Source organism: Oncorhynchus keta, chromosome 10, assembly GCF_023373465.1.
Source record: "Oncorhynchus keta strain PuntledgeMale-10-30-2019 chromosome 10, Oket_V2, whole genome shotgun sequence".
Classification (NCBI taxonomy): Eukaryota; Metazoa; Chordata; class Actinopteri; order Salmoniformes; family Salmonidae; genus Oncorhynchus; species Oncorhynchus keta.
Window position 1 is genome coordinate 15,491,566 of NC_068430.1, and position 26,629 is coordinate 15,518,194.

Here is a 26,629-nt window from a genome sequence, read left to right on the forward strand (position 1 = left end):
CGAGTGAGTGTGTGATCGCTTGCTTTCATGCGTGAGTGTGAAAATTGTTTTCCTTCAAGTGACTTCAGATGAGAATCTCAAGCGAGAAAAAAAGCAATATTTGATATGGCATAGGACAGAAAAAAATAGATTGTGCAATCAAAACCAGTGCGTACTTCCTTGCGGTAGGCGGGGCATGAGGAGTATATGCGGAATTGTGCTCCAGGTGTGCGTCTTGTCCCAGGTCCATACAGAAAGTTCACATGGAGTTTCTGAATTTGTTCCATACATCAACACGTGCACAGAACAGAACTGGACCGCATGTAGCCTAGTGCCACAGACAACATCAAAGACAGCCAGTGTTGTGTCTGGGAATCAAGACTTTAGTTATCTGGAGACACGGCATTATACGCACTCAGGTATGTACCTGGCAATCTGGCTGGCATATTACTTTACACTAATTCAGTGCATTCATAATTTCTTTATAATCAATAAGTGTGCATGTCGGTTGTATTCTAGTACTCTACCAAAACATCCCGAGGATTTTTCATCCAGTTGTTTGTCTTGTGTTTTTCTTCATCTTCCAGTTATCTAAAAAAGTATGACGTATCAGCCTATCCGCTTCTCTTATTCTACACAGAAATGGATAGCCTACAAACTATCATAAACACAATTCTGTCAATCACATATCTATAACATAACCTTTATTTAGGGAGGCAAGTCAGTTAAGAACAAATTCATGTTTCATAATGATGGTCTACTCCGGCCAAACCTTCCTCTAACCCGGCCAATTGTGCGCTGGTCTATGGTACTTTCGATCGGTTTTATACAGCCAGGGATTGAACCGAGGTTTGTAGTGACATCTCTAGCACTGAGATGCAGTGCTTTAGACCGCTGCCCCGCTCAGGAGCCTGTAGGTTATAATCAAAGATTATTGTGATTAGAGGCTGAATTGTGTTTTATATTCAGACAGCATTTTGGTGGAGGTGCTATAGTACAGGAAGTTACTGAAACGTCACCACTTTCATCTAATCTTTCATTCTGACATCTAACTCATGTGACCATGGTTCTACAAACACTTTATTATCATACATCTGTCAGACACTGTAATGAAACAGATGAAATAGGGTTACACCAAGTGATTTAGCTATTGTTTTCTGTTCATTTGATGGAAGAGAGACTCTGAAACGCAAACAGTGCATTTCCACAGTTACGTCAACAGGGAGCATGTTTTGTCTTGTACAATGTAGATTCTTGACCCACTTTGGTGTATCCCATAGAGTGGAACTCTAATGACTCAGTCTGGACTGCTACTCAAACACTTACGTTATGCATACCAATCCTTTTGGATAAATATGAAATCATGTTTATAGTTTTAGCACAAAATGCCACTCCCTCAACCACAGATTGTATCAGCAAATCTTCCCATCCCCCAATAATACCAATACTATCTTCTCTCTTTAAAAACATGAGCAGAGTAAACAAAACAGACTCACTCTGGTCATATAAATCAGACTAGCAGAGTAAACAAAACTGACTTACTCTGGTCATATAAATCAGACTAGCAGAGTAAACAAAACTGACTCACTCTGGTCATATAAATCAGACTAGCAGAGTAAATATGGCACTTAGGAGATATTTTTTCTTATCAAACCACTAGTTCTCTGTTGTAAATGGGTTAGAGAGTTATTATAAATTCCTTCTAGTTCATCCACATTCTTCTCTCTCTCTCTCTCTCTCTCTCTCTCTCTCTCTTTTTACACATAGCTCCTGCTGATCACCAGAATGTTCAGGAGGAGATATTCTCGTGGTTGTAGGTAACAGGCAGTAGCAGTGGAGATGGTCCCCTGGGCCAACTTCCTGGTGACATGCATATGGATAGAGACCCTCAAAGCCTCAGGACAGGACACCTGTCCCACGACCCCTCGCAAGGAGGTGGATTTCACCTTTAACTACTCAATACCCCACTTCCAGACAGCCAAACCCATCCAGAACATAGTGGTCAACCTGTACATGCCTGAGGTTTATGTGGCTTCTCAGAATGTGATTGAGGCAGTAAGTGGAGAGCTCAGTAAGTTATGGGAGCTGAGGACAGGCCCAGTGGGCAGCCCGGAGTGTCAGACCTGTGGCCTGTGTGACATCGAGGCCGATCTTGAGGACTCAGTAGACACGGACAATGAGGTCCTGCTCTTGGACCCATCACCTTATCTTAACTCTCTGTACTCCTGTGGGAGCTCTCAGCATGGGATCTGTCATTTACATGAACTTAGCTCTAATGATATCCCACCTAAATCTGAATGTCTCTTCAGGAAGGATGCTAACTCTCCGTCCCTTTGCCCTGACTGCCTGGCCAGCCCCCTGGGCACTGAGGTCATCATCGTGGAGCAAGGCTACACAGCCTACTTCTTTGTAGCGGCTACACTCAATGAGCGTGTGGCGCAGAGGTACGGCAGACCGTCCTTATCAGTGCGCCGGCCACTGTCGACCCTGGATGGCTTTGAGATGGTCATGCAGGGTCTGACTGTGCTCCCTAAACTACAGAACTCCTACCAGATCGACTACATCTACAGCTTCTCCACACAGGACTATGTCTACTTCCTGTCTGTCCAGAGGGAGAACTTCCTGGACTCATATCAGACTCGGTTGGGCCGTCTCCCGGTGAAGGACACGGAAGCGTGGCTGTACCGTGAGGTGGTGCTGGAGTGTCGCTTTGAGCCCAAACGCAGGCGGAGGAGGAGGGGGGGCAATATTTTCCAGGACGTGGTGTATAACGGGCTGCAGGCGGCCCACTTCAGCCGGGCAGGGAAGGAGCTGGCAGAGGAGCTGGGGGTGGGGGAGAAGGATGACATCCTCTATGGAGTGTTTGCAGTGACAGATGGCTCTGGGAGGCCCTACAGTAACTCAGCCATGTGTGCCTTCCCCATGCCCAACGTGAACAGGGCCATCGACCGGGGAGCGGAAGACTGCTGCAGGTCCAGCACAGAGCAGCTCTCCAGGGGGCTCTGTCACTTCCAGCTCTGCGAGAGCTGCCCTCATGAGGTCAGTGACAGGCCTACTCAACTCCGCTCTACTCCACTCAGCTCTGTTCCGCTCCGTTCTGTTCTGTTCTCCTCTGCTCCGCTCTGCTCCGCTCTGTTCTGCTCCGCTCTGTTCCGCTCCTCTCTGTTCTGCTCCTCTCTACTCCACTCAGCTCTGTTCCGCTCTGTTCCGCTCCGTTCTGTTCTGTTCTCCTCTGCTCCACTCTGTTCTGCTCTGCTCCGCTCTGTTCTGCTCTGCTCCGCTCTGTTCTGCTCCGCTCTACTCAGCTCCGCTCTGTTCTGTTCTGCTCTGCTCTGCCAGGGATTCTGTTGGGTTGTTGGTGAAGCCTGATGGTAGATAGGAAGATATACTTGTTTTATTGATATTCAACAGTCCTGGATAAAAAACATGTCATTAGAGTAACATAAAGGTTGGTTATTGCAATTGTACTGTCCATTACAAGTACCAGTGCTGTGAGCGGAGGAAGTCGGGTGTGTGAGAACAGGGAGGGAGGGGTGAATGAGTCAGATCCCACCAGTGTATTGCCACACTAGTGTTCTGCTCTGTTGAGTTACAATCATGACTATTACCATACCATGCTGAAAGGGTGGGAACTGTTGATACAGCCTGAGTACTATACATGAAAGCCCTGCTACAGTACCGTTGTTTCTGAAATCTTAACTATGGAAGCTTAGGGTAGACTTTACATATTGTACGACACACCTTGTATTTGATCATTACAAATGTTCAAAATGATTGAATTAAGCTGTTTAAAAAAAATATTATGACTGTGACCAGGTTATGGCACAGGAAATGGAAATGACACAGGAGGATAGGAAATGTAGTGTATGTATAGTTGGAAGAATAGATCTCAACAAACTGCATTAATTTTAAACAATGGTGTTTGCTGTGTGATATCTGCTATCAAGGTGTGACTTTCAAACATTCACCTTTTTTGAGCTCGTACGGACACCTGCAGGGGCGGTGTGCCAACTCTGAGGTTATAAATGGAGTTGATAAAAGTGACACAATGTGAATGGGAGGGAGTGTATCCCTGTGCCTCCTACGTGTTCTATATACGTGTGTATGTGTATGTATATATATATATATTTTTTTACATTTTACCTTTATTTAACCAGGCAAGTCAGTTAAGAACACATTCTTATTTTCAATGACGGCCTGGGAACAGTGAGTTAACTTCCTGTTCAGGGGCAGAACGACAGATTTGTACCTTGTCAGCTCGGGGGTTTGAACTCACAACCTTCCGGTTACTAGTCCAACGCTCTAACCACTAGGCTACCCTGCCGCCCCGATATATATGAGAGAGAGGTGGGGTTACTGTTTATAAGAAGGGTTACTCAACTTAATTCCATCTCGGAAGTGTTTAAGCAGATGATGTCATGAGTTATTACTGTCATTGTTGTTTACAACTCAATACAGAAATACACTGTTAGAGAAGTGTACTGCCAGCCATATTGTCAGTGTTAAACATCTCAACTGATTATAGTTAAGTTGTAGGAACGTGGAAGATCAGATAAAGATGTGTGTAGAAGACACTTAAAGGAACGGTAAAGAGGCATGTGAGGGCAGGTTAGATACTTGTGCTGTGTTGGAGTAGCTTTATTTATGTTCTGCTGGGTGGTGTTGGGGAGTGTATGTGTGGTGTTGGGGAGTGTATGTGTGGTGTTGGAGTGTATGTGTGGTGTTGGAGTGTATGTGTGGTGTTGGGGAGTGTATGTGTGGTGTTGGGGAGTGTATGTGTGGTGTTGGAGTGTATGTGTGGTGTTGGGGAGTGTGTGTATGTGTGGTGTTGGGGAGTGTGTGTATGTGTGGTGTTGGGGAGTGTGTGTGTGTGTGGTGTTGGAGTGTATGTATGTGTGGTGTTGGGGAGTGTATGTATGTGTGGTGTTGGGGAGTGTATGTGTGGTGTTGGGGAGTGTATGTGTGGTGTTGGGGAGTGTATGTGTGGTGTTGGGGAGTGTATGTGTGGTGGTGGGGAGTGTGTGTATGTGTGGTGTTGGGGAGTGTGTGTATGTGTGGTGTTGGGGAGTGTGTGTATGTGTGGTGTTGGGGAGTGTGTGTATGTGTGGTGTTGGGGAGTGTATGTGTGGTGTTGGGGAGTGTGTGTATGTGTGGTGTTGGGGAGTGTATGTGTGGTGTTGGGGAGTGTATGTGTGGTGTTGGGGAGTGTATGTGTGGTGTTGGGGAGTGTATGTGTGGTGTTGGGGAGTGTATGTGTGGTGTTGGGGAGTGTATGTGTGGTGTTGGGGAGTGTATGTGTGGTGGTGGGGAGTGTGTGTATGTGTGGTGGTGGGGAGTGTGTGTATGTGTGGTGTTGGGGAGTGTGTGTATGTGTGGTGTTGGGGAGTGTGTGTATGTGTGGTGTTGGGGAGTGTGTGTATGTGTGGTGTTGGGGAGTGTGTGTATGTGTGGTGTTGGGGGTGTGTGTATGTGTGGTGTTGGGGAGTGTATGTGTGGTGGTGGGGAGTGTGTGTATGTGTGGTGGTGGGGAGTGTGTGTATGTGTGGTGTTGGGGAGTGTGTGTATGTGTGGTGTTGGGGAGTGTGTGTATGTGTGGTGTTGGAGTGTATGTATGTGTGGTGTTGGGGAGTGTATGTGTGGTGTTGGGGAGTGTATGTGTGGTGTTGGGGGAGTGTATGTGTGGTGTTGGGGAGTGTATGTGTGGTGTTGGGGAGTGTGTGTATGTGTGGTGTTGGGGAGTGTGTGTATGTGTGGTGTTGGGGAGTGTGTGTATGTGTGGTGTTGGGGAGTGTGTGTATGTGTGGTGTTGGGGAGTGTGTGTATGTGTGGTGTTGGGGAGTGTGTGTATGTGTGGTGTTGGGGAGTGTGTGTATGTGTGGTGTTGGGGAGTGTGTGTATGTGTGGTGTTGGGGAGTGTGTGTATGTGTGGTGTTGGGGAGTGTGTGTATGTGTGGTGTTGGGGAGTGTGTGTATGTGTGGTGTTGGGGAGTGTGTGTATGTGTGGTGTTGGGGAGTGTATGTGTGGTGTTGGGGAGTGTATGTGTGGTGTTGGGGAGTGTATGTGTGGTGTTGGAGTGTATGTGTGGTGTTGGGGAGTGTGTGTATGTGTGGTGTTGGGGAGTGTGTGTATGTGTGGTGTTGGGGAGTGTGTGTATGTGTGGTGTTGGGGAGTGTGTGTATGTGTGGTGTTGGGGAGTGTATGTGTGGTGTTGGGGAGTGTATGTGTGGTGGTGGGGAGTGTGTGTATGTGTGGTGTTGGGGAGTGTCTGTATGTGTGGTGTTGGGGAGTGTATGTGTGGGGTTGGGGAGTGTATGTGTGGTGTTGGGGAGTGTGTGTATGTGTGGTGTTGGGGAGTGTGTGTATGTGTGGTGTTGGGGAGTGTGTGTATGTGTGGTGTTGGGGAGTGTATGTGTGGTGGTGGGGAGTGTATGTGTGGTGGTGGGGAGTGTGTGTATGTGTGGTGTTGGGGAGTGTGTGTATGTGTGGTGTTGGGGAGTGTATGTGTGGTGTTGGGGAGTGTATGTGTGGTGTTGGGGAGTGTATGTGTGGTGGTGGGGGGTGTGTGTATGTGTGGTGGTGGGGAGTGTGTGTATGTGTGGTGGTGGGGAGTGTGTGTATGTGTGGTGGTGGGGCGTGTGTGTATGTGTGGTGGTGGGGAGTGTGTGTATGTGTGGTGTTGGGGAGTGTGTGTATGTGTGGTGTTGGGGTGTGTGTGTGGTGTTGGGGAGTGTATGTGTGGTGGTGGGGAGTGTGTGTATGTGTGGTGGTGGGGAGTGTGTGTATGTGTGGTGGTGGGGAGTGTGTGTATGTGTGGTGGTGGGGAGTGTGTGTATGTGTGGTGGTGGGGAGTGTGTGTATGTGTGGTGGTGGGGAGTGTGTGTATGTGTGGTGGTGGGGAGTGTGTGTATGTGTGGTGGTGGGGAGTGTGTGTATGTGTGGTGGTGGAGTATGTGTGTGTGGGGGTGCGGGTGTGTGTGTGTGGTGGTGGTGGGGTGTGTGTTTAGTGGTGGGGTGTGTGTTTAGTGGTGGGGTATGTTTGTGGTGGTGTTTGTGTGTGGTGGTGTTTGTGTGTGGTGGTGGTGGGGTGTGTGTGTGGTGGTGGGGTGCGTGTGTGTGGTGGTGCGGTGTTTGTGGTGGGGTGTGTGTGTGTGTGGTGTGTGGTGAGGTGTGCGTGGTGGTGGGGCACAAAATAATCAGAAACACAACCATAAAAAAAAGCAAATGCATCCAACCAATTTGTAGTAGAGGTCGACCGTTTATGATTTTTCAACGCCAATACCGATTAATCGGCCAATTTTTAAAATGTATTTGTAATAATGACTATTACAACAATACTGAATGAACTTATTTTAACTTAATATAATACATCAATAAAATCAATTTAGCCTCAAATAAATAATGAAACATGTTCAATTTGGTTTAAATAATGCAAAAACAAAGTGTTGGAGAAGAAAGTAGAAGTGCAATATGTGCCATGTAAGAAAGCTAACGTTTCAGTTCCTTGCTCAGAACATGAGAACATATGAAAACTGGTGGTTCCTTTTAACATGAGTCTTCAATATTCCCAGGTAAGAAGTTTTTGGTTGTAGTTATTATAGGAATTATAGGATTATTTCTCCCTATACCATTTGTATTTCATATACCTTTGACTATCGGATGTTCTTATAGGCACTTTAGTATTGCCAATGTAAAGTATAGCTTCCGTTCCTCTCCTCGCCCCTACCTGGGCTCGAACCAGGAACACAATGACAACAGCCACCCTCAAAGCAGCGTTACCCATGTAGAGCAAGGGGAACAACTACTCCAAGTCTCAGAGCGAGTGACGTTTGAAACGCTATTAGCGCGCACCCCGCTAACTAGCTAGCCATTTCACATCGTTACACCAGCCTAATGTTGGGAGTTGATAGGCTTGAAGTCATAAACAGCAGAGCTGCTGGCAAAACGCATGAAAGTGCTGTTTGAATGAATGCTTATGAGTTTGCTGGTGCCTACCATCGCTCAGTCAGACTGCTCTAACAAATCATAGACTTAATTATAACATAATAACACACAGAAATGCGAGCCTTCGGTCATTAATATGGTCGAATCCGGAAACTATCATCTCGAAAACAAGACGTTTATTCTTTCAGTGAAATAAGGAACCGTTACGTATGTTATCTAACGGGTGGCATCCATCAGTCTAAATATTCCTGTTACATTGCACAACCTTCAATGTTATGTCATAATTACGTAAAATTATGGCAAATTAGTTTGCAATGAGCCAGGAGGCCCAAACTGTTACATATACCCTGACTCTGCGTGCAATGAACGCAAGAGAAGTGACACAATTTCACATTGTCACAATTCTGGCAATTTAATATTGCCTGCTAACCCCTAAGTGAACATGTCCAAATTGAGCCCAAAGTGTCAATATTTTGTGTGGCCACCATCATTTTCCAGCACTGGCTTAACCCTCTTTGGCATGGAGTTCACCAGAGCTTCACAGGTTGCCACTGGAGTCCTCTTCCACTCCTCCATGACGACATCATGGAGCTGGTGGATGTTAGAGACCTTGCACTCCTCCAGCTTCCGTTTCCCCACGGATGCTCAATAGGGTTTAGGCCTGGAGACATGCTTGGCCAGTCCATCACCTTTACCCTCAGCTTCTTTAGCAAGGCAGTGGTTGTCTTGGAGGTGTGTTTGGGGTCGTTATCATGTTGGAATACTGCCCTGCGGCCCGGTCTCCGAAGGGAGGGGATCATGCTCTGCTTCAGTATGTCACAGTACATGTTGGCATTCATGGTTCCCTCAATGAACTGTAGCTTCCCAGTGCCGGCAGCACTCATGCAAGACACACTTGTCTTTGTACTCCTCACCTGGTTGCCGCCACACACGCTTGACACCATCTGAACCAAATAAGTTTATCTTGGTCTCAGCAGACCACAGGACATGGTTTCAGTAATCCATGTCCTTAGTCTGCTTGTCTTCAGCAAATTGTTTGCGGGCTTTCTTGTGCATCATCTTTAGAAGAGGCTTCCTTCTGGGACGACAGCCATGCAGACCAATTTGATGCAGTATACGGCGTATGGTCTGAGCACTGACAGGCTGACTCCCCCACCCCTTCAACCTCTGCAGCAATGCTGGCAGCACTCATACGTCTATTTCCCAAAGACAACCTCTGGATATGACGCTGAGCACGTGCACTCAACTTCTTTGGTCGACCATGGCGAGGCCTGTTCTGAGTGGAACCTGTCCAGTTAAACCTCTGTATGGTCTTGGCCACCGTGCTGCAGCTCAATTTCAGGGTCTGGGCAATCTTCTTATAGCCCAGGCCATCTTTATGTAGAGCAACAATTCTTTTTTTTTCAGATCCTCAGAGAGTTCTTTGCCATGAGGTGCCATGTTGAACTTCCAGTGACCAGTCAGTATGAGGGAGTGTGAGAGCGATGACACCAAATTTAACACACCTGCTCCCCATTCACACCTGAGACCTTGTAACACGAATGAGTCATATGACACCGGGGAGGGAAAATGGCTAATTGGGCCCAATTTGGACATTTTCACTTTGGGGTGTACTCACTTTTGTTGCCAATGGTTTAGACATTAATGGCTGTGTGTTGAGTTATTTTGAGTGGACAGCAAATTTACACTGTTATACAAGCTGTACACTCACTACTTTACATTGTAGAAAAGTGTCCTTTCTTCAGTGTTGTCACATGAAAAGATATACTCAAATATTTACAAAAATGTGAGAGGTGTACTCACTTTTGTGATATACTGTAAGTGGATTTGTTCCAGTACTTTTGATCCACTAAAATGGGGGGAGACAATGTACAAAAAGTGCTGCAATTTCTGGATACCCTCAAATTAAATCTGACAGTCTACATTTTAACATCCTAATCATTGTATTGTTCCAAAGTTCTGGAGTACAAATGTGTCACTGTCCCAATCATTTTGGAGCTCACTTTATGTAAAGTAAAATAAACCATAGGATTACCAACGTAATAAACCTCATCTAAAATGGAAAAGGTGTGAAATGACCAGTCATGTTTGAATAGTTAGTCAGTATGAGTAATCTCTATGTGTGTCTGCAGAGCTCCGACGACAACGCTACATGCATGGCCAAGTCCACCCTGGTGTCTAAGCCATACTACAGGTTGGACCTCTTCAACAGGTACATGAACAACGTCCTGCTCACCTCAGTACTGGTTACCATCATCGGGAACAACACTGTGGCACACATTGGCACCAAGGACGGCAGGCTGTTGCAGGTGTGTGTGGTACAGTACAGTATACTCACTGAGACATCTGGTGGGAGAATATGACATTACAGTCTACTTCATGAATGCAGACAGTGAAAGTTGGGGTAGATGGAGTTATATTTAGTTTTACCTTATGCTTGACTGTCTTTTCTCAAGTGTAAACATTATATAATCAGTGTTCTCCAATGACAATCATTAGCTCTCTCGGCATTGTAACCAACCTAAGTAGAACACATCACAAGTCCATTCCTTTCATAGGTCTGCCATGACTTAATGATATAACTGTAGTGACTTTGACTGTTGTAGCTCATCCTGAGGAGGTCAAATCCCATCATCTTTGCCAACTATTCTCTGGGAGAGGACAATGAGGTGTCAAGGAAAGCTGCTGTGCAATCTAACGAGTCCTTGCTCTTTGTGGTTGGAAATAAGGTGCCTTTTCAATTCAATCATAAATACTTCTTGGTATTCCCTTGTTTTTTACTTGTGACTTATTTTGGCAGTGTGACTCTTTTTTCTCTCTCTCTCTCTCTGTCTCTCCTCTCATTTCTCACTTTTCTCTCTCTCTGTGCCAGATGTTCAGTGTGTCTCCTAAAGGACCAGGATGTAAACACTTCCTGACCTGCTCCACGTGTCTGATGGCGCCCAGGTTCATAGGGTGTGGCTGGTGTTCGGGGGTGTGCTCCAGGCAGGAGGAATGCCTCATACAGTGGAAGAGTGAGTCCTGTCCTCCCGTCATCACAAAGGTAAGACTGCTGGGGGCTGAAGTATGGAGTGGAAGAGAAGCCACCCAGTAGAGGGAGGGTCTTGTCTTTTCATCTGATCATAAATGTCTGAACCACGACCACCAAACACGTAGGTTGAAGAAACCAGGACATTATCAACAGGATATTGAAACTGAGTGCCTTCAGAAAGTATTCACACGTCTTGACCTCTTCCACATTTTGTCGTTGTTACAGCCTGAATTTAAAATTACTTTCATTGAGATTTAGTGTAATTGGCCTACACACAATACACCATAATGTCAAAGTGGAATTATGTTTTTAGAAATGTTTACAAATTAGTGAAACTAACAGCTTAAATCAATAAGTATTCAACCCCTTTGTTATGGCAAGCCTAAATACATTCAGGAGTAATAATTTGCTTAACAAGTCACAATAAGTTGCATGGACTCACTTTGTGTGCAATAAAAGTGTTTATCAGGATTTTTGAATGACTACCGCATCTCTGTACCGCACACAAAAACACACATATAATTACAGTATCTGTAAGGTCCCTCAGGCAATCAGTGAATTTCAAACACAGAATCAAAAACCAGGGAGGTTTTCCTATGCCTCGCAAAAAGGGCACCTGTTTATGGGTAAAAAAAGAAGTAGAGATTGAATATCCTTTTGACCATAGTGAAGTTATTAATTACACTTTGCATTGTACATCAATACACAGTCATAACAAAGATACAGGCGTCCTTCCTAACTCAGTTGCCGTAGAGGAAGCAAACCACACAGGGATTTCACCATGAGGCCAATGGTGACTTTAAAACAGTTATAGAGTTAAATGGCTGTGATAGGAGAACACTGAGGATATATGAACAACACTGTAGTTACTCCACAATACTAGCCTAAATGACAGAGTGAAAAGAAGGAAGCCTGTACAGAATCATTTTCTTTTCCAAAACATGCATCCTGTTTGCAATAAGGCACAAAAGTAAAACTGCAAAGAATATAGCATAGAAATTAACTTTATTTCCTGAATAAAAAGTGTTATTTTTGGGGCAAATCCAACACATCACCGAGTATCACCCTTCATATTTTCAAGCATGGTGGTGGCTGCATTATGTTATGGGTATGCTTGTCATCTGTAAAGACTAGGGAGTTTTTAGGATAAAAAGAAACAGAATAGAGCTAAGCACAGGCAACATCCTACAGGAAACCTGCTTTCCAACAGCCACTGGGAGATAAATAGCCAAATACTGTATACACTGGAGTTGCTTACCAAGACGACATTGAATGTTCCTTAAATCGGCTTGATAATGGCTGTCTAGCAATGATCAACGACCAACTTGACAAAGCTTGAAGAATTTTTAAAATAATAATTGGCAAATATTGTACAATCCAGCTCTTAAGCCTTGTCCACACTGCAGGCCTTAATTCTCAAATCAGTATTGTTTTTCAAACCTGTTCTGGTCTACTGACTGTTCAAACAGCAAGTTAATTGACCAAATCAGATTTGTGTGTGTTCAGACAGCAGTCATTTGCAGACAAGGCTACGCTAGTTGCCATAGTAATGACGTGTGTGTTTTCAGTTGTGTAGGCTGATTGGTGGTAGTTTCTTGTGCTTCCTATCACCCAGAAGTTAGGTAGCATGCTAAGGTGACAACATTGCCTGCCATGGTCGTTTCTCAGTTGCTTGGAATGTTCAAAATCTGCCTTCAGAAAGAAGACTTAAAACCTTAAAGGATAACATGATCCAACTTTCAAAACAAGTCCTTTCTGGCTAGCCACAGCTAGCTAGGTAGATGTTTAGCTTTCTAGCACATTCACTAATTTGTTTGGAAACAATTAACAAGCTAGTTAGCTACCACGTGTTGTTGTCAAACTAACAGAGTAGCTAGCAAGCAACGAGATCTGCTGAATAACATTCTAAATCCCACTTGAGGTTAAATAAATCAGATTTGAATGTTCAGACACAAGTCACATAGCCAGGAATCAGATTTGTATCTTAATTTATGTAAACCACCTACGAAGGTGGTTTGAAATGTGGGTTGAAATATTTTATTCAATGTGATTTTTGGCTGTTCACGGTGCAGGAAAAAGAACAGATTCAAATCAGATATGCAAATCAATAGGATTTGAGTCACTTCAAAATGACTGCTTGAAAGACTTACCCAGAAAGACTCACAGGTGTAATCACTGCTAAAGGTGATTGTAACATGTATTGACTAAGGGGTGTGAATACTTACTTAAAATATATATTTCTGTGTTCCATGTTCAATAAATGCAAACATTTCTAAAAACATGTTTTCACTTTGCCATTATGGGGTATTATGTGTAGATGATGGGTGAGAATTTTTTAAAACATTTTAATCAATTTTGAATTCAGGCTGTAACACAACAAAATGTGTAATAAGTCAAGGGGTATGAATACTTTCTGAAGGCACTGTAGTTAAGCATTTGAGGAGTCTTTCTGATGGTATTGTATTGGGGATCCAGTTTTTCCCAAAGACGGCTCCCCCTGATGGTGAGACAGAGCTAAGGCTGTGTGGCTGGGAGTTCCAGTCTCCTCTACGACCAGCCATCATCAGCGAGGAGACCCACCTGGTGCGAGTGGGAGTGACTCCCTGCACTGTGCTGTCAGAGAAGAGCAATAGTACACAGTGAGTAACACATACAGACAGACAGAATACATAGAGACATATAAACTCAACCCAAATCAGCTCTGTGAAACTATTTTATGCTGAGGCTATAGGTATCACTGATCTTTCTCGCTGACCCTTCCTAGGCTGGTGTGTAGCATTCACCCTAAGGTTCCGGGTCCATCGCAGGATCTCAACATCACCGTGGCCGTGCATGAGGGGAAGGTGGAGGGACGCTACTCAGTTGAAGGCCAAGACCAAATGATAGGGTTCACTTTTGTGGTGAGGAGGATTACATTTATTTTATTGTTGACACAGTAAAAACTGAATTTGCATTAGAGAGGCTTCTATTTAATAAAACCCTATATGTTCTATTAGATACATAACTCTCAATCCATGATAAGGATGTAAATCCAGAAATAACTGACTATCTTAACATAGAACTTCAGTCAGTTTTAGAATAAGTATCTAGCAATAGGCTGGTGCTAAATATCTCAAACTAAAATCATTGTTTTTGAGACAAAATCACTCACTCAACCCTAAATCTCATCTAGATCTATTATTGAATAATGTGGTGATTGAGTAAATTGAGTAGATTAAACTGCTGGGTGTAACCCTAGATAGCTAAAATGGTTGCTAAAATGGGAAGAGGGCTGTCTAAGGCAATGCTCTGCTTTCTTGACAACTAAATCAACCAGGCAGGTCCTACAGGCCCCCGTTTTGTCGCACATGGACTACTGCCCAGTTGTGTGATCATGTGCGTCAAAGAAGGACATAGGAAAATTGCAGTTGGTCCAGAACAGAACAGCACATATTTCACTTAGATGTACATGGAGGGTGAATGTCAGTGGTATGTATGTCGAGTAGAGATTGACGGCATCACTACTGGTCTTTGTGTGAGATGTTAATGTGTTAAAGGTACTGAACTGTCTGTTCAAGCAGTTGGCACACAGTTTGGACACTCATCAGTACCACACAAGACATGCAGCCACAGGTCCCTTCACAGTCCCCAGGTCCAGAACAGAAGCTGAGAAACACATATTATTAAATAAAGCCATGAGTTAAATATAGGTTAAATAAAAATAAAAATGAGTACATGTAACTCTCTGCCACCCCAGGTAACTTAAACTAGCAATAAAACCAGATTAAAAAAACAGATAAAAGAACATTCAATTCTACGGGATCAGTGTCCCTCCTCCGGGACAGTTGAGCTAACGTGCGCTAATGTGATTAGCATGATGTTGTAAGTAACAAGAACCTTTTCCAGGACATAGACATGTCTTATATGGGCAGAAAGCTTAAATTCTTGTTAATCTAACTGAACTGTCCAATTTACAGTAGCTATTATAGTGAAAAAAAAATCCATGCTATTGTTTGAGGAGAGTGCACAACAACAAAATACTTTTATCACGGCGACTGGTTTGATATATTCACCTCTGAAGGTAAATAATGTACTTACATTCATTAATCTTGCTCTGATTTGTCATCCTGAGAGTCCCAGAGATACAATGTAGAAAATAGTACAAATAAAGAAAAACCCTGGAATGAGTAGGTGTGTGCAAACTTTTGATTGGTACTGTATGTATGTAACTGCTAAATTAAAGGTAACAGCTGAGTAAATGAGGGATACAAAGTATATTGAAGGCAGGCGCTTCCACACAGGTTTATACCGTGCATTCGGAAAGTAGACAGACCCCTTGACTTTTTCCACGTTTTGTTATGTTACAGCCTTATTCTAAAATTGATTAAATAAAAAATAATTGTCATCAATCTACACACAATACCCCATAATTACAAAGTGAAAACAGGTTTTTAGAATGGTTTGCAAATGTATTAAAAATGAAAAACAGAAATACCTAATTTACATAAGTATTCAAATCCTTTGCTATGAGACTCAAGATTGATAGGAGTCAATTGATTGGACATGATTTGGAAAGGCACACACCTGTCCATATAAGGTCCCACAGTTGACAGTGCATGTCACAGCAAAAACCATGAGGTTGAAGGAATTGTCAATAGAGATCAGAGACAGGTTTGTGTCGAGGCACAGATCTGGGGAAGGGGACCAAAATATTTCTGTTAGCATTGAAGTTCCCCAAGAACACAGTGGCCTCCATCATTGTTAAATGGAAGAAGTTTAGAACCATCAAGACTCTTCCTAGAGCTGGCCACCGGTCCAAGCTGAGCAATCGGGGGAGAAGAGCCTTGGTCAGGGAGGTGACCAAGAACCTGATTGTCACTATGAAGGAGCTCTAGAGTTCCTCTGTGGAGATTGGAGAAACTTAACCATCTCTGCAGCACTCCACCAATCAGGCCTTTATGGTAGAGTGGCCAGACGGAAGCCATTCCTCAGTAAAAGGCACCTGACAGCCCGCTTGGAGTTTGCCTAAGGCACCTAAAGAACTCTCAGACCATGAGAAACAAGATTCTCTGGTCTGATGAAACCAAGATTGAACCCTTTGGCCTGAATGCCAAGCGTCACGTCTGGAGGAAACCTGGCACCATCCCTACAGTGAAGGCATGGTGGTGGCAGTATCATGCTGTGGGGATGTTTTTCAGTGGCAAGGACTGGGATACTATTCAGGGTCAAGGGAAAGTACAGAGAGATCATTTATGAAAACCTGCTCCAAAGCGCTCAGGACCTCAGATTGGGGTGAAGGTTCACCTTCCAACTGGACAATGACCCTAAGTGCATAGCCAAGACAACGCAGAAGTGGCTTCGTGACAAGTTTCTGAATGTCCTTGAGTGGCCCAACCAGAGCCCAGACTTGAACCCGATCGAACATCTCTGGAGGGACCTGAAAATAGCTGTGCAGTGACGCTCCCCAACCAACCTAACAGAGCTTGAGTGGATCTACAGAGAAGAATTGGAGAAACTCCACAAATACAGGTGTGCCAAGCTTGTAGCGTCATACCCAAGGAGACTCGAGGCTGTAATCGCTTCCAAAGGTGCTTCAAGAAAGTACTGAGTGAAGGGTCTGAATACTAATGTAAATGTGATATTTCAGTTTTGTACTTTTATACATTATACAAAATTATTATTATTATTATTTTTTTCATTTGGGGTATTGTGTGTAGTTTGATGAGGAAAAAAACTATTTTATCAATTTTAGAATAAGGCTGTCACGTAACAAAATGTGGAAAAAGTCAAGGGGTCCGAATACTTTCCAAATGCACTGTATATATATTTAATTCATCCTAATGTCTACTTTTGTATCCAGGAGCCAAGTATCACAGAAATCACTCCTGACTACGGGCCTCAAATAGGGGGAACCTTGGTCACAGTGACAGGGCCTCACTTGAACGCTGGGATGATAAAGACTGTGTCTATAGGAGACCAGGACTGCCCCATCAAGAGGTAATTATGGGCATCCACCTCTCTCTGTTTTCGTTGGTTTCTGCTGTGTAATTTGCTCTCTCAAGGTCTCTCATTGGAAGTAAACAATATGTCCCTTTCTTAGTATGTGTCTGTCTGTATCTACGGTATATTAGTGTTCATAATATGATGTTTTTGTCCCACTTGTTACGCTGTCTCTGCCAGTGTCTCTGAGGGTACTGGGACCATGTCCTCCATAGTCTGCCTGTCCAAAGGGTTGGCAGTGGTGAAGAAGGTGCCTGTCAGGGTTTTCATTGACAAATCCCAAGTGTCTACTACCAAGATGTTTCACTACAAGAATAACCCTGTGATCACTGTGATACAGCCAGTCTGCAGCTTCAGAAGGTAGGCCATACTTAATATTGGTTACCCAGAAGTAAAATTCTCACAATGTTGTCACTTCCCAAATCTGTCCACGAGAGATTAGGTCGTACTTTACTCACTGGCCAGCTGGCATCATATGGGTGCTTCAGGGCATAGCTGACTGACAAATGCTGCTTTATAGAACTGTCGAAAACAGTTGAAAAGACAGTTGATAGCAGGCATAGTGTTAGATACAATGACAGAGCAGCCAGTAATAAGGAAAGTGCATTCAGTGCAGTGCCTACACTTTTAGCTGAGGGAAAACATGCCGTGCAGGAAATGTTCAAACTCTTTAGACAATTAGGTAAATCTAAGTGAAGATTTGGCTAACAGAAATAGACATGCTGAGACCTGTTGTGTGTCCATTTGTGGGTCTCATTTCAGCAACTGCCACAACTATTTGAAAAATAATAAAGAATAAACTGCAAATTGTGCTGGTTTCCTCTAAATGTACACTCAGCAATAGTGACCTATAACACCAAGTCTGTATTCGTTTGTTTTTATTTGTTGAATCGTGTGATTAAGTGGATCCAAAATCATCATCAAAGGCAGTAATCTGGACTCTGCGTACAACACTGTGATCCGCTACAAATCCCACAACCCCTCACAGAAGCTTCTGCAGCGTGTAAGTTATCCTCTAGGGTTAACAACTCTGGGCCTCATGAACCTAAGATGGAGGTAACATCTATGAAAAGTGAGTTAAGTTATCCCCAGAATACTGTTATTGACACTTTGAATGTAACCCAGGTCTGCAACGGCACAGCAACCCCCACACATATGGAGTGCTTCGCCCCTGTTTTCCCCAGGAATGAGACCGACAAGGGCATCATCACTATCAACATGGACGGGGCCAACAAACTTGTGGTGAAGCGCTTCGAATACCAACCAGACGCCAGCATCACCCCCTTTGAGTATGAAGGCAACGTACTGAGCCTGAGCCCTGGACAGACTGAGGTTTCCCTGCATGTACGTTCACAATCATACACACAGGCATTATCAACCAGCTACGTAGTCAGTCAATCAAGTACAGTAACTCTATTCTACAATTGAACAATCGATTGCTGTGTAAATCTGACCATGACTGTTGTTGTACCAGTAGTGTAAGTAGTTGATTTCTTAATTTCTTAGGTCCCAGCGGACAAAGCTGATTGGTTGAAATGACATCATTATAACCAGCTTACAACTAACCCGTTTCGGCCCCTGTGGTAAATAATAACAAGGCTCCAATAAGTACCGCAATGAGACAATGAGTCTTGCTCTGCCATGTTCTGTAGCACAACAAGCTGAGCATGGTGAGTCCCTGTATGGAGATTACAATGAGCATTGGAGGTGTGGACTGTGGTGTCCAGGTACTGGACAACAAACTGACCTGCAGGATCCCCAAGAATCTCATCATCCCCAGTGAAGGGTCACCTGTCAGGGTGAGCTACTCTGCTTACTGGTTAACCTAATTGAACTTAACCCTTAGTTAACCATTATCATGTCTCTTCTATAGTAAACCAAACTGGGCCTTTAGTAAACCGGTTTTGGGTCAATTCCATTTAAATGAATTGGAATTAGAATTTCAGTTTACTTTGACTGAATTGGAATGGAATTGACCCCCAACCTTCTTATGGATAGGGGGCAGTATTCAGAAGTTTTGATGAATGAGGTGCCCAAAGTAAACTGCCTGTTATTCAGACCCGGAAGCAAGGTCATGCATATAATTGGGAGTAGTGGATAGAAAACACTCTAAAGTTTCCAAAACTGTTATAATAATGTCTGTGAGTATAACAGAACTGATATAGCAGGCGGAAACCCGAGGAGAATCCATCTGGGAATTCTTTTGAGCTCACCACTCATTATAATGGCTGTCTATGGGAATATGAATGGAATACCTCCCAGATTGCAGTTCCTAGGTTTTCCAGTAGATGTCAACAGTCTTTAGAAAGAGTTTCAGGCTTGTTTTTTGAAAAATGAACTAGAATTTGTAGTTTTTCTAAGAGCTCCCATTTTAGCTGTAGTGTTGTGGTGCGCGTCGGTGAGGGCGCACACTTTGTTATTTATCTCCGGTAAATTAACATACTATTCTCCATCTTAAATGTTTTAATTTATTTACATATTAGGGTACCTGAGGATTGATTAGAAACGTTGTTTGACTTGTTTAGACTAAGTTTATTGGTATCTTTCGGGATTAATTTGTATGCATTTTGAACGAGTGAAACCGGTAGATTACTGAGTAAAAACGAGGTCTGAGTGATATCCTGCTTTCTGTCCCAGGTGTCTGTGAATGGGCATGCCTATGAGGTGGGCACTGTGGTCTTCTTCAGCAACACTGTCAACACAGTGGGTGTGGTGATGGGGATCTTTGCTGCATTGTGCGTTGGCGCTGCCCTGACTTTCATCGCCATGAAACATGCGAGGAGGAAAAAGAAAGGTGAGAACCGTTACTGTCCGTAGGATTTGCTACCATGAGATTACCTTGGGATTCGCTTTCATCTACCAGTACAGTTATTGGAGCTTAGTTTTATAACCCTGTTTCAGGATAACTTTCCTGCATTTTAAACTTGTAGTGTATTTGAGGTTTAAATAGGCTTCTGAAGTTTGTAATTTCCACTTTGAAATTTCAGATTTGAGAAAAGTGTATCAACCTATAAAAATATTCCATTAATTATAATCCACATAACAATATACATTTCCTGTTGCTGCAGAATATTTTTTCCTGCTGTAGCAAATGGCTCATAATTAAGATCATACATTTGTACTCTTGTAGTATGTTATCTTCAATTTGCTCACATCTCTACTAAGTATCTAAAGTTGTTTGCTTTGATTTAAGTACATACAGTACCAGCCAAAAGTTTGGACACCTATTATTAGGTCAAGGGTTTTTCTTTATTTGTACTATTTTCTACATTGTAGAATAATAGTGAAGACATCAAATATATGAAAGAACACAAATGGAATCATGTAGTAACCAAAAATGTGTTAAACAAATCTAAATATATTTTATTTGTATTTTCTTCAAAGTAGACACCCATTGTGTCTACTTGATGACATCTTTGCACACTCTTGGAACTGTCTCAACCAGCTTCACCTGGAATGCTTTTCCATAGGTCTTGAAGGAGTTCCTACAAATGCTGAGCACTTGTTGGCTGCTTTTCCTTCACTCTGCAGTCCAACTCATCCCAAACCATCTCAATTGGGTTGAGGCCAGGTGATTGTGGAGGCCAGGTCATCTGATGCCTCACTTCATCACTCTCCTTATTGGCCAAATAGCCCTTACACAGCCTGGAGGTGTGTTGGTTCATTGTCCTATTGAAAAACAAATGATAGTCCCACTAAGCACAAACCAGATGGGATGGCATATTGCTGCACAATGCTGTGGCAGCCATGCTGGTTAATTGTGCCTTGAATACTAAATAAATCACAGACACTGTCACCAGCAAAGCACCATCACACCTCCTCCTCCATGCTTCACGGTGGGAACTACACATGTGGAGATCGTCCATTCACCTACTCTGTGTCTCACAAAGACACGGCAGTTGGAACCAAAAATCTCAAATTTGGACTCTTCAGACCAAAGGACAGATTTCCACCGGTTTAATGTCCATTGCTCCTGTTTCTTGGACCAAGCAAGTCTCTCCTTTATTAGTGGTTTCTTTGCAGCAATTCGACCATGATTCACTCAGTCTCCTCTGAAGAGTTGATGTTGAGATTTGTCTCTTACTGGAACAATGTGAAGAATTTGTTTGGGCTGCAATTTCTGTGGCTGGTAACTCTAATGAACTTGTCCTCTGCAGGAGAGGAAACTCTGGGTATTTCTTTCCTGTGGCGGTCCTCATGAGAGCCAGTTTCATCATAGCGCTTGCTGGTTTTTGCGACTGCACTGACATTTTTCAGATTGACTGACCATCATGTCTTAAAGTAATGATAGACTGTCATTTATCTTTGCTTATTTGAGCTGTTCTTGCCATAATAATGAACTTTTACCAAATAGGGATATCTTCTGTATATCTTCTGTATATCGTCTGTATACTACCCCTACGTTGTCACAACACAACTGATTGGCTCAAATGCATTAGGAAGGAAAGAAATTCCACAAATTTACTTTTAATAAGGCACAACTGTTAATTGAAAACCATTCCAGGTGACTACAGTACCTCATGAAGCTGGTTGAGAGAATGCTAAGGGTGTGCAAAGCTGTCGTCAAGGCAAAATGTGGCTACTTTGAGGAATCTAAAATATATTTAGATTTGTTTAACACTCGTTTTGGTTACTACATGATTCCATATGTGTTATTTCATATTTTTGATGTCTTCACTAGTATTCTACATTGTAGAAAATAGTAAAAATAAAGAAAAACCCTGGAATGAGTAGGTGTGTCCAAACGTTTGACTGGTACTGTATATTAATGGATCTATACACTATTTGCCTGATGACTCAAACTGAATTCTTCCACTGCTCGATGTTCACTACATACAGTGGGGCAAAAAAGTATTTAGTCAGCCACCAATTGTTCAATTTCTCCCACTTAAAAAGATGAGAGAAAATTACAGGCCTCTCATCTTTTTAAGTGGGAGAACTTGCACATTTGGTGGCTGACTAAATACTTTTTTGCCCCACTATACTTCACTCTGAGCCTCCCATTGTTGAAGTTGTTTCTGGGGAAGTCAAAATGAGGGGTGTTGTACAAAACAAATTCATAAGCGATTGGATCATCTGTAACCAATCGACGCCAATGACGAATTTTCAAATGTCGCTTTACCCATGTGTGTTCTGTGTCCAAACTTTTGACTGGTACTGTATATGACAATGTCATTAATTGTGTTGATTTAGAAATGTCAGCCAATGTAGAGACTCGTTTAGCAAGGATGTCCATCCGCAGAAGAATAAGCAGCAACTCTGACCTATCCCCCACAGGTGACTATAGACGAGGTGAGACCCTTGATGCGATCATTGATTATGATTCATCAATCTTGTTATTCAAATTCATTCATCAATGTTTCCTCTGTACTCCAGACCTGTCCTCCCAGCCGAGCCAGACGACAGGCTCAGGAGGGATAATCTTCCATGGCCTGGTCTACACTGCCACCTTTGACCCCTTGGCCGTGCCTCTGATCTCAGTGGACACCCTGAAACCTGAGCTCCTGGAGGAGGTCAGAGACGTCCTGATCCCAGCCGACACTGTCAACATTCACCGCAACCAGATCATTGGCAAAGGTATGGATAGACCGGTCCCAGATTTGTTGGTGCTGTCTTGCCGATTCCTATTGTCATTGTCATGCCAAACTAATCGGGACCTCCTCAGATACTGAGAGAATAAACATGTTTCTGGTAGTCAGCTTCAGTTCATTAGAGTCCATCCATTTCTATTTCCACTCAATCACATGTTCATATTTTTTTCATTTACAAGTATGTAACTAGACTAGAGCATTATCCCCCAAAACACTGATGTAATTTTGTTGTTATTCAGGTAATTTTGGGACTGTGTACCATGGCTACCTAACAGACAACAAGAACCAAGAACAGTTAATCCACTGTGCTGTTAAAGCATTGAACAGTAAGTTGATTATTTACATTTTGAGTCCTCTTGCCATAAACAACTATGCTCGTCATTTGCTGAGTGTATATCCTGCTAGTTTCATGTAGAACAATGCTCTCTCTCGCACTCTAACTCTCAGGGATCACGGCCCTGGAGGAGGTGGAGCAGTTCCTGAGAGAGGGCATCCTGATGAAGGAGTTTCACCACAACAACGTTCTGTCCCTGCTGGGCATTCTTCTGCCTCAGGAGGGGCTCCCCCTGGTGGTGCTGCCCTACATGAAATATGGAGACCTGCGCCACTTTATACGCTGTGAAAGGAGGGTAAGTCAGCCTATAGGGCCTTTCTTTGCCAAAGTAAATGGACAGAAATGCCAGATTTAACTGATACTTAACCCTTTTCACCAGTGTACTACAGATTACTGCAAGTGCTTTGCTTTTATTAACTCTTGAGTATCCACCCACTTTTTTAAAATGACATACCCAAGTCTAACTGCCTATAGCTCAGGACCTGAAGTAACCATGTGAAAGGAAACACTTTGAAGTCTGTGGAAATGTGAAATTAATGTAGGGGAATATATATCACATCTGGTAAAAGATAATACAAAGAAAAAAACATGCAAGAGAATGGCCATAATGTATTAATCCAGCCCAGGTGCAATTTAGATGTTGGCCACTGGATGGCAGCAGTGTATGTGCAAAGGTTTAGACTGATCCAATGAACCATTGCATTTCTGTTAAAAAAATTGAGACTGCCCACATGTGCCTAATGAATTTATTAGTCACTTTTCAAGTACATAACTGTGCACTCTCCTCAAACAATAGCACGGTTTTCTTTCACTGTAATAGCTACTGTAAATTGGAGAGTGCAGTTAGATTAACAATAATTTAAGCTTTCTGACAATATCAGATGTCTATGTTCTGGGAAATGTTCTTGGTACAAACAACCTCATGCTAATCGCATTAGCCTACATTAGCTCAACCATCCCGTAGGGGACCCACCGATCCTGTAGAGGTTTTAATGATATCTCACCAACGACTCCTGTGCTACTCTTTCTCTCCTCCTCCAGAACCCAACAGTGAAAGACCTGATTGGCTTTGGGCTGCAAGTTGCCAAAGGGATGGAGTACCTGGCCCAGAAGAAGTTTGTACACAGAGACCTGGCTGCTAGGAATTGCATGTGAGTCAAGGGCAGCCCTGTCACTCATACCTTTTGGACACGCCAACACACACACAAACACTCACTACTGACTCTAAACACACCCACTCACATACAATCATCATATACGCTGCTGCTACTTGGTTTATCATATATCCTGATACTAGTCACCTTACCCCTATAAATACAGTGCCTCCATCTATCGAGCCAGTATCCCTGCACATTGTAAATATGGTACTGGAACTGACTGACTCTCTATATATTATGCTTACTTACTTTCTTCTGTTCTTCTTATTTGTATTTATTGTGTGTTTTTGTTCTACCTTATGTTATTTTTAGTGTTACATTGTTATTGATTACTGCATTGTTGAGTTTGGAGCTGGCAAGAAAGGCATTTCACTGTACTAGTGCATGTGACATTATAAGTTGAAACTAATGTAAAGACTATTTATCAATCCAGGACCTGGCAGTCCCATCTTTAATATCTGTTTATTAACATCTATTATCTATTGTCTCTTTAGGCTTGATGAAACGTTCACGGTGAAGGTGGCAGACTTCGGCATGGCCAGAGATGTGTTTGACAAGGAGTACTACAGCATCCAGAACCACAAGAAGGCCAAGCTGCCAGTCAAGTGGATGGCCATAGAGAGCCTGCAGACACAGAAGTTCACCACGAAGTCAGATGTGGTGAGTGGACATGTCCTTAGTTAGCATACTCTGTATACTTGATCTGTCTTGACTCCAGCTCTTCACCCCTTGTCTTCACAGTGGTCATTTGGGGTCCTGATGTGGGAGCTGTTGACCAGAGGAGCTAGCCCCTATCCTGAAGTGGACCCCTATGACATCACTGAATTCCTGTTGAAGGGGCGCAGGCTTCCCCAGCCACAGTTCTGCCCTGATGCCCTGTAAGTGTTTGTGGGCTTATTTTCTACCCCGTAAGCTAAGAATGTGAAAAAATGATCTCAGATGAGCTTGGTTGTTGATGGTGTTTGTTGTTTTGCTAGGAACTCTTGATTGTTGACGGTGGTTGTTGTTTTTCTAGGTTCTCATGGTTCTTGACGGCGGTTGTTGTTTTTCTAGGTTCTCATGGTTCTTGATGGCGGTTGTTGTTTTTCTAGGTTCTCATGGTTCTTGATGGCGGTTGTTGTTTTTCTAGGTTCTCATGGTTCTTGACGGCGGTTGTTGTTTTTCTAGGTTCTCATGGTTCTTGACGGCGGTTGTTGTTTTTCTAGGTTCTCATGGTTCTTGACGGCGGTTGTTGTTTTTCTAGGTTCTCATGGTTCTTGACGGCGGTTGTTGTTTTTCTAGGTACTCATGGTTGTTGACGGCGGTTGCTGTTTTTCTGGGTACTCATGGTTGTTGACGGCAGTTGCCATTGCTCTACAGCTTCTCTGTCTTGGTTGTTGATGGCTGCTGTTGTTTCTCTACAGGTACTCAATCATGCTGGAGTGCTGGAACCCGGAGCCGGAGCTCAGGCCTGATTTCCACACGCTGGACCAGGAGGTGCTGGAGATCTGGTCCTGCCTGGAGGGAGAGCACTACATCAGCCTTAAGGTAACCTACGTCAACCTGGACCAGCCACGGCCCTACCCCGCCCCGACCGCCTCCGCTGACAAGGCTGAAGCCTCTTCTGGATCAGAGTCAGACAGCGTTCTGTCCAACTGACTGGACCACACCAGAACTGACTGGACCAGACAGACCAGAACTGACCAGACCAGGACAGGGACAGTAGAGAGAGGTCAGAGGGCACGCAGTATGCAGAATCTTGCAGTTCTGTTACTTGAGACTGGATTGGGAAGGAATAGAACATTGACTATTGACTAAATGTGTCCAATTGTGTGAGCAATGACACTGAATTTCAATGGAGTTTCCCCCACCTTGTGAGTACACAAATTATGACTATATCATATTTTTGTGTACTTTTAATGTTTTTTTAAAGGTAGGTTTTCAGTTGGAGAAATTGCATTTATGGGACACCAAGTGAACCCTCTCCATGTCTGAAGCACAGCTGTAAATATGAACAAGTGAATGTAAATGTCTGAAATGTGGATATATTATGCTAATTAATGACTATGATTTAAGCTTGACATTAAAATGTTTAATAGGATGGATATAATATGTCAAATTTTGCTAACTTTTTTGCTATGGTTGCGTTTACACACGGATATTTTTGTCACTATTGGTCTTTTCACCGATCAGAATTGTGCTGCATGTGTAAACGCACTATTCGAGATGGTCATTTGTATTATGGTATGAAATATGTCCACTGACCAAACTGGTCAACTTTTCTGCATTTACACAGGCACCCCAATTCTAATATTTTTTTCACTAACTAATTGGTCTTTTGGCCAAACAGATCTGATGTGAAAAGATCTTATGTGATTGTCAAAAAAACGAATTAGCAGTGGGATAAATGTGAATTGGGCTGCCTGTCAACTCAGCCCTTGAGATTCACAAGGACACACTTCAGAGAGGATAGTTCAGTTAGCCATCCTTGTGAATAGGTAAGCTTTAAATTGCCCTTCCTCTTCAGAGAAAATCATAATAGGAATACTAATTGATACTCAGGGAGTCAACATATACATTTGTCTGGTTTGAGAAATAACCCTGTCTTTTATTAAAGGGAAAGTCTGGGATGCTGCA

General features: G+C 43.3%; 1 protein-coding gene across 4 annotated transcripts; it reads left to right on the top strand.

The window, feature by feature from the left end:
- On the top strand, positions 1-26,629 carry LOC118388271 (macrophage-stimulating protein receptor-like). 4 transcript variants are annotated; one of them, XM_035777139.2, is made up of 21 exons: positions 1-398; positions 1,747-3,018; positions 10,054-10,230; positions 10,528-10,650; positions 10,794-10,964; positions 13,428-13,591; positions 13,717-13,852; positions 16,792-16,928; positions 17,112-17,291; positions 17,835-17,934; positions 18,057-18,275; positions 18,584-18,730; positions 19,569-19,725; positions 22,125-22,208; positions 22,308-22,508; positions 22,762-22,848; positions 22,970-23,151; positions 23,898-24,007; positions 24,508-24,673; positions 24,755-24,891; positions 25,417-26,629. In XM_035777139.2, exons 2-21 carry the CDS (start codon positions 1,819-1,821, stop codon positions 25,649-25,651), a joined length of 4,113 nt encoding a protein of 1,370 aa, XP_035633032.1. In that variant the 5' UTR covers positions 1-398; positions 1,747-1,818; the 3' UTR covers positions 25,652-26,629. The 4 variants fall into 4 exon arrangements, with proteins under 4 accessions (XP_035633032.1, XP_035633033.1, XP_035633029.1 ...); XM_035777136.2 differs by having other exon boundaries at positions 2-398; positions 22,125-22,223; XM_035777141.1 differs by having other exon boundaries at positions 4-398; positions 2,289-3,018; positions 22,125-22,223.